Source organism: Colobus angolensis, unplaced genomic scaffold, assembly GCF_000951035.1.
Source record: "Colobus angolensis palliatus isolate OR3802 unplaced genomic scaffold, Cang.pa_1.0 Scaffold2, whole genome shotgun sequence".
In the NCBI taxonomy this organism is placed as follows: Eukaryota; Metazoa; Chordata; class Mammalia; order Primates; family Cercopithecidae; genus Colobus; species Colobus angolensis.
In genome coordinates, this window is record NW_012115154.1 from 23,754,346 (window position 1) to 23,766,891 (window position 12,546).

The 12,546-nt window shown below is 40.2% G+C and overlaps 1 protein-coding gene across 1 annotated transcript in view; it reads left to right on the top strand.

The window, feature by feature from the left end:
- RBM33 (RNA binding motif protein 33) overlaps nucleotides 1-12,546 on the top strand; it is a 134,447-nt gene that overhangs the window by 17,127 nt on the left and 104,774 nt on the right. The window contains exons 2-3 of the mRNA XM_011941593.1: nucleotides 3,795-3,873; nucleotides 11,858-11,906. Coding sequence (XP_011796983.1) covers nucleotides 3,795-3,873; nucleotides 11,858-11,906 — 128 coding nt within the window. The remainder of the gene's footprint in view (nucleotides 1-3,794; nucleotides 3,874-11,857; nucleotides 11,907-12,546) is intronic.

Here is a 12,546-nt window from a genome sequence, read left to right on the forward strand (position 1 = left end):
CAAAGTGTTTTTTTTTTTTTTTTTAAAGACAGAGTCTTGCTCTGTGGCCCAGGCTGGAGTGCAGTGGTGTGGTCTCAGCTCATTGCAACCTCTGCCTCCTGGGTTCAAGCAATTCCCTTGCCTCAGCCTCCCGAGTAGCTGGGATTACAGGTGTGTGCCATCACATCTGGCTAATTTTTGTATTTTTAGTAGAGATGGCGTTTTGCCATGTTGGCCAGGCTGATCTCGAACTCCTGACCTCAAGTGATCCACCTGCCTTGGCCTCCCAAAGTGCTGGGATTACAGGTGTGAGCCAGTGCGCCTGTCTCTTTATTCATATTCTTTATTTGACCTGACACTGTCATCATGTTTTCTTTTGGTTTTTTGATCATGGTTTCATTTAATTCTTTGAACATATTTATAATGGTTACTTACAGATCTTTTTCTGTGAAATCTGACGCCTGATCCTCTCACATGGAGTTTATGTTGCTGCTTTTTGTTGTCATTGGATTATAGGTTATACTTTCTTGTTTCTTTCATATCTTCCATATCTTGTAATTTTTTGTTGAAGTCTGGACATTTTAGATAATGCGTTGTAGCAACTCTGGGTGCCGGTCTCTCTGTTCTCCCACCCCTGGGCTTATTACTGTTATTTGCTTCTTTACTCCTTTGTTGACTGGCTGGGGTATTTTAATGAAGTGTTCACCCCTCCCTCAGAGCTTTTGATGTTGCTCTGCAGTGACCACAGCCTTGGGCATGCACAGTTACCCTGGGATGGTTGCCATGGCTTTTATTGTCTCTCTCTGAGTACACCTTCTGTAATGCTCTGGGGCATAAATTGCTTTATAAATTGAGCCCATCACATTCAGGCTCCTTTGAATGGATAGTGTCCATGTTAGTGTTTGAGATTTGTTCTGACCCAAGCAGAGGCCCTGCTCACCTGTCTGTGTCCCCATTTCTCTCCAGCACAGCAGCTCATCTCCATTCTGGCCATATTTCCAGCTGCTTTTACCACTCTCTTCTCAATTAGCTCTCACCAGAACTCTCCCTCACTGTTTCTAGGAGCACTGTTTGACTTGAAGTCAGTTTCTTTGGAGAGTTTTGGAGCACTCGCTTCCTCATCCCCCACCTCTCTGAGCCACAGCACTTGTGCTGTGGCTATGGACAGTGGTGTACCAGTCTTTGGGTGATACCCTTGCCTTAGGAGCTGAGTGCCTGGGAACTGGGGGAAGGCAGCAGCCCCAGGTCTCCTCAACTTGACTTTCTTGGTGTGGGACCCCCAGCCCTTGACCCAGGGCAGGGGTTCTCTGGGCCCAGCAGTGTCTGTCCCATGAATGGGACCTGAGTGGAAGAAAGGAGCCCACCCCTCTCGCTCACACTCACCCAGAACTCAGCCTCAACAACGGGGCGGTGGGGGTGGGATGGTCCTTGTCCTCCAGCTGGGAGCTGAGTGGGGAGGGAGGGTGTCCTGGGTTCTTGGTTGCACTGGTCTGGAGTGGAATCTTAGCGTTACTGTTTCGAGGATGAAAAGGGGTGGGTCCTGGTTTAAAACCCATTAATTCTTGCTTCCATTCTTGCCAGATTTTTGGTAGATTTCTGGAATAAGTGTCTTTTCATTTGTTGTATGTCTTTAGAATTATTCTTAGAGACTTTAAGTGGTTATTATATAAAACAGTTTTCACCAGGCTCACAGAGAGAGGACCCATGGAGTTCCTCGTTCTGTCATATTGGAAGTGGAACTTCTTGAGGCTACTAATTTTTTAATGTCTTTAATTCTTGGATTTTCTTTTCTTTGTTTCTGCTTTTTTTTTTTTTTTTGTTAAAGCCCTCATTCTGTTTGGTAGTTAGTTATATTAGGCTGTTCTCACAGGGCTATAAAGAAATACTGGGTTTTTCATAAAGAAGTAATTCATAAAGAAGTGAAGTTTAATTGGCCTATGGTTCTGTAGGCTGTACAAGTGTGTCGTCAGTGCCTGCTCAGTTTGTGGGGAGGCCTCAGGGAGCTACTCATGGCAGAAGGCCAAGCAGGAGCAGGCACTTACCTTACATGGCAAAAGAAGGAGCAAGAGAGTGAGCGGAGGTAGGGAGGGGTGCCACGCTTTACAACAACCAAATCTCCAGAGAGCTCACTGGCTATGGTGAGGACAGCACCAAGCCATGCCGAATCTGCCCCCAGGACCCAAATGCCTCCCACCAGGCAGGCCCCACCTCCAACATTGGGGATTACAATTCAACATGAGATTTGGCAGGGACGTGTATTAAAACTATATCAGTAGTATTTGGTAAGAGTAGATATATTACTTCGGTAGAACTTGATTTCCAGCTCCAGGCTGGGAAAATTCTGAGGCTTTATATCATCTGGCCCTCCCTACCCCAACCACCTAGGCTAGACTCTTTCTGGGGAGACAGACATACAAGCTGCAAGACTCTTTCTGGGAGCAGACATACAAGCTGCAATTTCTTTGCTTGTATGTATGTCTGAGATGAAAACCTTTAATTTCAATTCTTTGTTTACTAGGAATAAAAATAACTTTGTCAGGTGCCACCCATTTGTCAGTTCTTGTATTTTAAAATACATCGTCAAATTTAATGTTCCAGCAAATTTATGAAGTAGATAATAGCTTCGTTTTTACAGAAAAAGAAACAGGCCTCTAAAGGGCTCTGCTCTTCGTTGCTCTTTCTTCACTGTCCATTTCAGTAGCCACTTGTCACACATGGCACCAAGCGCTTGGAATGTGGCTTGTTCACATTGAGATGTGAGATGTGCTGTGTTTACAAAATACCCATTTAGTATGGAAAAAATGTAAAATATGCTGTTAATATTTTCTGTATTGATTACACACTATGATTTTATATATGTATTTATATATATTTATATATATATTTATATGTATATTTATATACACACTTTTTTATGGAGACAGAGTCTCCCTCTGTCACCCAGGCTGGAGTGCAGTGGTGTGATCTCGGCTCACTGCAACTTTTGCTTCCTGGTTCAAGCGATTCTCGTGCCTCAGCCTCCCAAGTAGCTGGGATAGCTGGGTCTACAGACGTGCACCTCCATGCCTGGCTAATTTTTTTGTTTTTTGTATGTTTTTAGTAGAGGTGAGATTTTGCTGTGTTGGACAGGCTGATCTCAAACTCCTGACCTCAAGTGATCCATCTGCCTCAGCCTCCCAAAGTGCTGGGATTACAGGCATGAGCCACCACACCTGGCCATACATACTGTGATAATATTTTGGATATACTATGTTAAATAAAATGTATTGTTAAAATATGGCCTGTTAAAGTTTCGTCTATTTCTCTTTACCTTCTATAAATGTGGCTACTAGAAAACCTGGAATTAGGTGTGTGCTTATACTTCCGTTGCTCAGCACGTCTCTGCATTATCTCTATTTTGCTTAAGTGGGATCTTAGCTTTCCATGATTTGGAAAAGTGTGACAATTACAAAAAGTATTATAAAAGTCTCCAACTTTTTAGCACATCACATTTTTTGTACACAGTAAAAAAACACTCAAAACCCATTTTATTAAAAAAAAACTTCAATAACATTTGTGGTTTTTTTTTGAAAACCTATTAGTGATTTTTCATGTCCAACAATATTCAATGAATTGGTTTTCTTGGATAGCTTTGTGTTTTTAAAGATGTTTCATTATTGAAAATGGCTAAAGTGTTTGTGATAGTTATATATGAAACTTTTGTAATTTGAAATGTCAAGTCAGGAATCCTTAAAAAAGTTGTTTTAGTGTTTGAATTATTTGCATTGTGTCTGTTTTAACTTAGTAAAACTGACTTCAATGGACTGTTCTCATAGATGATGACTTTGACCAGTTTGATAAGCCTGGCGCGGAACGGTCATGGAGAAGAAGAGCTGCTGATGAGGACTGGGACAGGTACGTGCGCCCTGTGCTTCACCTGACTGCCCGTGCCGATCTCTGTCATTCTAACCCTTGGCTCCCGAGGGGTCTTTACTGAACACAGCACCTTGACTCCCTGGTGCTCTGTCTTGAGTGGGGCTATCCCTCCTGGGCTAAAGTGAAGCTTCTCCATGCAGAAGGCTGACCGTGGGCTCCTGTTCCAGGCCTGTGTTGTATGGAGGGCTGCCAACAGATCACAGGTCTTCTGTCCTTTTTCTTTGTTTTTGTATAGTAATGATACTGACTTTGTGGACACCCAGAGCCAATACTGGAGTGGCCTTGTGCCAGAGTTCCTTAAGCTCTACTTTGTACTGAGTATCTGGCTACACTTTAATGTTTTTTCCATTCTAATATGTGTAGATGGTATTTCACTAATTTTAATTTTCATTTTCCTGGTTACCAGTGAAGATGAAGATACCTGTTTAGGAGTGGATGCAAATGGCCTGTTTAGGAACACACACAGACACAATTTAAACATCCACAGTAATGACAGATGGCAGTTTGACAGAGTGGTTACCTCTGGCAAGGAGTTATAATAGAGGTTAGAGATGTGTTCTGGGAGAAATGCAATGTGGGCTTAATCTGGGTGGTGGGGCTGAGAAATGATGGTAATTCTTTATAACCTTTTTAACATCTTAAATACTGTGTTGAGAAAATGTAACAATTACTTTGAAGCTGCAGTCAATTTGAAAACGGCAGTGTCACATCTAGAAGTTTTATAGAATAATCTACCTTGAGAAGTATGAGGCCCTTACAGTCCACATAAAGCTGATTGCTCTTCAGTGACTCATGCAGTGTATTAGGATTCTCCAGAGGAGCAGAACCAAAAGAGTATATACAGAAAGATTCATTGTGAAGGACTGGCTCGTGTGATTATGGAGACTGAGAAGTGACCCGGTCTGTAGAGTGGTATATTCCCAGTCTGAGCCCAGTGGCCTGTGAACCAGGGGAGCCAGTGATGGAAGTCCCTGTCTGAGCCTGGAAACCTGAGAACCGGGAGCACCCATGTCTGAGGGCAGAAGATAGCTCAAGAAAAGGGTGAATTTGCCCAACTCCAACTTTTTGGGTAATGTCTGCCTGCATTGGTGAGGATGGATTTCTTTATACTCAGTCTGTGGCTTCATCGCTAATCAGCTCTGGAAGCACCCTCATGGACTTTCACAGAAATAATGTTTTGTTAGGTAGCTGGACACCTCTTGTCCCAGTCAAGCTGATGCACAAAATCAGCCAGCATGCATTCTAAAAATTAAATAGTGCTTAAAAACAAAGTCTTTCCTAGAAAAGAAATGGTCTTATTAGCAAGTATTAAAGCTGGTTTTGACTAAAAGACTGTGATGGTGAGCTGAATAAAATATTAAGTGGGTCTTTTAGTAGCTTACTTATTATTTGGAGTTCCTCTTTGAATGGTCTGTTCATATCTGTTTGTTTTTCTTTTGGATTGTTTGTCTTTTGCTTATTGATTTGAGGGACTGTTTATATTATACTTACTGGAAATTTATTTTTATTGTTTATAGATATCTCCTCCCAGTCTGTGGCATGTGTTTCCTTAAAAAATAGTCTTTAACTAGATTTTTGAAAAGAATACAGTCAAGTGTATAATATTTTTCCTTATAGTTTTTTATTCTTTTTATTAAAACGTGAAAGAAATGTATTTGGAAACTCTTTTCAGACTTCCAAGAAAGTTGTAAGAATAATACAGAAACTCCCACTTAACCTTCTCTTACACTCATGAGGTGCTGTTTGTCAACTGATGTTGTTACTCTAATTCTTTACGTACATGGATATACTGTATATGTAACATTTTCTTTCCTGTACCATTTGACAGTAGGTTGCAGGCGTCATGCCACTTCCGAATGCTTCAGTATTGTTTAGCATGTATTTTCCCCAAAACAGGAACTTTCACTTATATAAATACGGTATAATTGTTAAAGTCAGGAAGTTTATCAAACATCCAGTTCTATATATGTGAGGTTTGTTGTTGTTATTTTGGGGACAGGGTGTTTCTCTGTCACGCAGGTGGAGTGTAGTGGCATGATCATAGCAAGCAGGAACTCCTGGGCTCAAGTGATGCTCCTGCCTTGGCCTCCCAGAATGCTGAGGTTACAGGCATGACCTGCCTAGTTCTATTTTTTTGTTCTACAGTGGTTATTCAGATTTTTGTCAGTAATACTCCTACCTTGGCCTCCCAGAGTGCTGGAATGGGCGTGAGCTAGTGTGCCCTACCCAGTTTTAATTTTTTATTCTACAGTGGTTATTCAGAATGTTTTCAGTTGTCTCAATAATTTCCTTTATACTTCCCAAAAGAATTTTTTGTTCTGGTTCAAGATTCAATGCAGGATCATACATTGCGTTTTTCTTTCATCGTTTCTTAATGTGGAAGAATTTTGTAGCCTGTCTTTTATGACGTTGACAGGCCATTTATTTTGGGTTTGCTGGTGTTCCATCGTGACTGACTGTAGGCTGTGCTTTGTGGTCAGGGTAGATGATGTGCGGCCTCCTGAGTGCCCACTTCAGGAGGCACAGGAAATTGGCTTGTGCTTTTTGTCCTTAAGAAATTCTTCCCTACTTTGTATTCTGGGTATCTCCTGCATGTGTCTATGAAAGTTGTAATTTTTATTTATATATTTTTTTTTTTGAGACGGAGTCTCGCTCTGTCGCCCAGGCTGGAGCGCAGTGGCCGGATCTCAGCTCACTGCAAGCTCCGCCTCCCGGGTTTATGCCATTCTCCTGCCTCAGCCTCCTGAGTAGCTGGGACTACAGGCGTCCGCCACCTCGCCCGGCTAGTTTTTTGTATTTTTTAGTAGAGATGGGGCTTCACCGGGTTAGCCAGGATGGTCTCGATCTCCTGACCTCGTGATCTGCCCGTCTTGGCCTCCCAAAGTGCTGGGATTACAGGCTTGAGCCACCGCGCCTGGCCTTTTTTTTTTTAAATAGATACACAGTCTGCCTGGAATTGATTAAATTGATTTTTAAGTTACTAACAAGTTCAAGCGTATGTGAAAATAGACTAGTACAATGAACCCAGTGTACCATCCTCCAGTTTCACCAGTTATCAGCATGTAGCCAATCTCTTAACCATACTCTGCAACCCCCTCAAAATTTCTAGAATATATTTTTCTAAAAAATAAAGGATTTACAAATACAGCCACAATAGTTATTGTATCTTTAAAAATTCCTTATTATGTACATATCTTAGTGTTTAAATTTCCGATTCTCTTATATTTGTGCGTGTGTCTATGTATGTGTATGTAGACGCATACATGTATATCTCCATACATATGTATACACACTTATTTTAAATGTATGTATGAGTATACTGTTACTTTCACAGTCTGGATATGTGTCTGTGTGCTTTTTTATGGTTGAATTGGGCCCACATGGTCATTGATAGTTGTCTTTCAAGTGTTGTTTCATATACAGATTCTCACCCATCTTATTTTAGTTCCGTGCAATTTTTTGTTGAAGAAATGGTAGTATGTCTTCTAGAATTTTCCTTTTGCTGATTGCACTCCCTGAGGTGTTTTTAGTGTGCCCTTTAACTGCTGGTGTTTTATGTGAGTTAATAGAACTAGAAGTGGATGGGATTCAGGTTTGAACTTGTGGGAGGGGCTGGGGTGTGGCAGTGTAGTAAGTATTGCTGCGTTCCTCATTGGAAGCTACTTGGGGGCACGTGGTGATACCTCCGCTTTTCCTGTTACCTATAGTACTAGTACACGAATATAGTACCTAATAGTACTGTAAACCAGTTAGTTCTTCTGAGGTGGAGATTACATAGAACAGACAGGGTAAGTGATTGAGTCTTTCCTGTTGTTTACCACGTTTCAAACTAAGAAGTCAGCCCTAGCATCTTGCAGGGGTGAGTTTTGTTTTTGAATCATTTTGAAATCATAGATTTAAATGTTGGATTGTGTTGAATCCATTGTAGTTTAGTATCTTTATTGGTGGTTACATTGCCTGATATTTGCTGACTTGGAATTCTTCAGGTTGGCTCCTGTGTCCATTTGACATGACTTTAGACGTCTTTGGCAGCTGTCTTGCTTTCTGCTATGATGAAACTTGCTTTGGTCTTGGTGTGAGACGATTCTAGTTTTTATTGTTTACCTTATTATGAATAGTAGTTGTCTCAGTGTTGTTTGTGAACAAACTCTTCCTTTTTTTATTGTCTTCAATGACATGTTTGCATCTATGAAGATTTTGCCACATGTATTTCTTTTTTGATGTTTTAAGCATAAGACAGCCTCTCTGTGTGCTGCATGACACAGAGAGAGACACTTCGAAGTTGAGAAGAGTGGGTCAGGAATTACTATGGTAAGTTCTTCTGCCGTGCTGTACTGGTGGTGGTGTTTGGAAGAATATGATGTCATTGCTGAACCAACATCTGAAATTGTGTGTGTGTGTGTGTGTGTGTGTGTGTGTGTGTTTTTAAAAGATAAGAATGTCTCGTGCCCAGGTAAGAAAGAGATGGCACACTCAAAAAGTTGTTTTTGTTTGTTTGTTTTTGTTTTTTTGAGACAGAGTCTGCTCTGGAGTACAATGGTGCGATCTCAGCTCACTGCAACCTCTGCCTCCCAGGTTCAAGCGATTCTCATGCCTCAGTCTCCCCAGTAGCTGGGATTACAGGCATGTGCTACCGTGCCTGGCTAATTTTTATATTTTTAGTAGAGAAGGGATTTCGCCATGTTGGCCAGGCTGGTCTTGAACTCTCCTGGCCTCAGGTGATCCAATCGCCTCAGCCTCCCAAAGTGTTGAGATTACAGGCGTGAGCCACCACGCCCGGCCCAAAAAGTTTTAGCTGAAGAAATTTAATGAAGGGTCTATTTACAGGGCAGTGTTAAAGAACTAATGAGTTCACTCCCATCCAGGGAGTACCAGTTCCTGCCCTGGCCTTGTGGGAAGTGAAGGCTGTTCGGGGAGGGATACTATAGTCTCTATCCTTTCAGGTGAGAAGGGAGGGGCCCATCTTTCTCCTCCTACTTGGTGACATTATGTTGGTGTCTCCCAATGGGCGATTCCATCTGGAAGCCAGAGGTTAGGACAGGCTGTGCCAGCTGCTCCTGGAGGACACAATCCAGGCACAGAGCAGGCAGGTAAGATGGAGAGCAGACTAGAATGGGGAGGACCCAGAGACTACAGCCCCATGTACAGTGGTCAAGTTCGCTTCTGGTTTTGAAAGGCTGTAGCCCAGTGGTTAACAACAAATACTTGTTTCCTGAAAAACGTCTTTGAGGATAACTTCTGTTTCTAAGTAAAAATATACTTGCTTTCAAAGAGCTCATTGTCTATAAGCTTTAATAAGAAATGTGTGCCGGAAAGATTGTTCATACTCAAGTAGTGATTACTGGTGGAATCTTGAGGGAGCTCTAGAATTGAACACAGGAAGCCTCTTCAGCCCAGTGTTTGTTTGATTTCCTAGAACACTTACTGCTACTGCCAGCCAGAGTGACTGCTCACCCCTTTGAAACTGCCAGATGGAGACCAGTCATTTCCATTAGTTCATTGTTGTTTTTGGCAAGAGTGGATGTAGTTTTACATATGTAATAAATTTATTCCTTATATATACATCTTTTGTGAGGGTCCAGCTTTACGATGACAAGAAGAAAAGTACATATAGTTTCTGTGGGGTGTGTGCATACTAGTTAGGACTTGGATTCTCTCACTGGTGTCACCACTTCCTAGCTGGGTGACCTTGGGCAAATTAGCGTCTTAGTGTTTCTGTTTTCACATTTAAAAAATGGCAGCAGTGTAAGGGTCTACCTGAGAGGGTTGTTACGTCCATGAAAAGCTCGTGTATGTGGAACTTGTCAAGCGGTGCCCGGCACAGAAGTGTACTGAGCAGATGCTGTGGCTTGCTGGGGCTGCTGTTTATACTTGCTGCTGTTCTGTACTGAGTCCCACTGTCTCCCACCCTGTTTCTCACTCGTCGTGAAACAAGTACGAGTCTTCATTTTCTCTGCTTATTTTATAGTTGATACACTTACTTTTTAAAAATGTTTTTGTTTAGAAAAATTAAGTAGTTATTAAAGGTTGATTTATTTCTGTGTGCTTGTCAGCAAAAGGCATACTTTCTAGATTTTTGCTTGTATAATTACTGACACCTGTTTTTATGACTGTGTGAGTTTGCCCTGGGAAACTGGCATCACATTCCATTTTTAGTTACTTAAGGTGATGGTATAGACCAGTGCCTGTCTTCAAAGAGGTGCTTGTGTGTTTTTGGTTATCTGGAATCAAATTTCAAATGGGGTTATTGTAAATATTGTTGACTAGACAGCATTGTTTTCTCCCTGCCTCTGGAGGGTAGTTGGAACACTGAAGATACAAAAATTGTATTTGATAGATGATAGTGGTTTTAAAATGTTGAAAGAAGCTGTATGTTATTTTTTATAACTATTGTATAGGAGTCTGTGAAAGATTGCTTTTTAAGGGCTGTTCTTGTCCTGCATCTGTCACTGCTGTGTGACTTTAGGCAGGTTATTTCATGTCTTGTCCTTATTTTCTTTATTTGTAAAATGAGGTTATAGGACTTTTTGGAGGATAACTTAAAATAACAAATAAAGTCTTTAGTGCATGAATTAAATGATTTGTCAGGTTGTTTTTAGTTCTAAAAGGCATTATATAGAAACATGCATTTCATTATAACTCCGTATATGCATTCCCGGCGATTATAGTATTCTGCAGAGAGGCATGCTAAAAATAAACATTATTTTTTTGGTAAAATCATGGTTTTGCTGATTTCTCAAAACCTATAGAATTTTGTAACCAGAGGCCCCCTTAAAAAATAAAGTGGCAATTCTAATAAGAATATTGATGCAGTTAAATCTCCATGAGTATTTGCACCTAGAACTAAAGTCCATCTAATTGTATTTCCTCTTTGTACCTTTCTCTGTGTTGGCTTTTAATGATACTTGCTTCCAAGAGGTTGATTTCCCCAGAATTAAAAACATAATCCAGTGGTAGCCATTTTTATCAACTAAAAAAATCTTGTTTCTAATAAATGCAGTGGAAAATGTTTTCAGCTTTTTTATTTGCTAAGGGTTTCTGTTTAAATTGTAGAAATAGGGAGAAAGCCTGCTTCTAATCATTTAAAACAGAAGTGTGCTGGAAAAAATTGCAAATCACTGATAGGACATCCATGTTATACAAAGCTAATTCCCTTAGTTACTGTGATTTGATTTTATGTTCTCATTCGGTTTTAAAATTTGTTTTTTTCAGTTTCTGTTGGTTTGATGAATATCAAACTGTCTCTAGTGGTTTTGGTTTTGATTTTCCTAATTAATTATATTGTGTATCTTTTCCTTCTTCATTAAGGTTTTTAAAGATAGGAGAAAGCTTAGACATGACTTACTATATTCCAGTTTCTGCTTTTACTGATTATTCAACAGGCCCAAGAGATTAAGGTCCCGTATTAAGGTGCAAAACTAAAATTAGAAGTATAGTGAGGCACTACCTATAGCAAAGCCTCCCCATACTTAAAAGGTAAAATGTTCTCTGTCCATTTGAAAATACATTTTTATTATTAATAAAGAAAAAGGAAAGTATGGCAAACTTAATGTAAAAGTATCCGAGCTGGCCGGGAGTGGTGGCTCACGCCTGTAATCCCAACATTTTGGGAGGCCAAGGCAGGCGGATCATGAGGTCCGGAGTTCGAGACCAGTCTCACCAACATGGTGAAACCTCGTCTCTACTAAAGATACAAAAAATTAGCTGGGCGTGATGGCGTATGCCTGTAATCCCAGCTACTTGGGAGGCTGAGGCAGGAGAATTGCTTGAATCTGGGAGGCAGAGGGTTACAGTCAGCCGAGATCACACCATTGTACTCCATCCTGGGCGACGGGTTGAGGCTTTGTCTCAAAAAAAAAAAAGGTACCTGAGCTGTAGAGTTCTTGGTAAATTCCCAAGTGACCTACAGACTTGCAAGTCTTAATGGGAATAATCATTGACATGTCTCTTTTTTTCTCCCAAGTGAACTTGAAGATGATTTACTTGGAGAAGATTTACTATCTGGCAAAAAGGTAAGAAGTTTGTGTCCTGAGATGAAATAATAGTCATTTAATTGTACTTAACATATAGCAGTAATCACTATACATGGGTTTCATTACTGGAAAGTTGGGTATAGATAAAAATTTTGTAAACTGAATTATTTTTAAAGTGCACAAGGAATTGACTGTTTATTAGTAAATTCTCTGGTAATTATAACTCAAGAAATAAATCCTTGAAGATTAGTTCCTACTTTGTCCAAGGCATTCTAGCCATTACTAGATTGTGACAGCATTAACATAAAATTGTGCCTTGCCATAACAGAAGGTAACATTTGGAGGTTAATATTTTGCATACTTGTTCTGGATTTCACTTTTTGGAGGCATTCAGAGATAAGCTTAAAGGTAAACATACTCAAATATAATAAACATTAAAATAAATAGAAGTCTAAAACCTAATGTAGGTTTTTCTAAATCTTTTTGATGAAGTAAAAATTTTGTGTATCTATTTATATGTATTGTGGGTGTACGTATATATATATACACTGTAATTCAGTTTATGAAATATATATACACACACACAAACAGAACCCTACCAGTATATTTCGGATATTATAAAACATGTAAAAGTAGAAATGTAAAGCAGGAAAGTGAAATACTACATTTTTAAAATTTT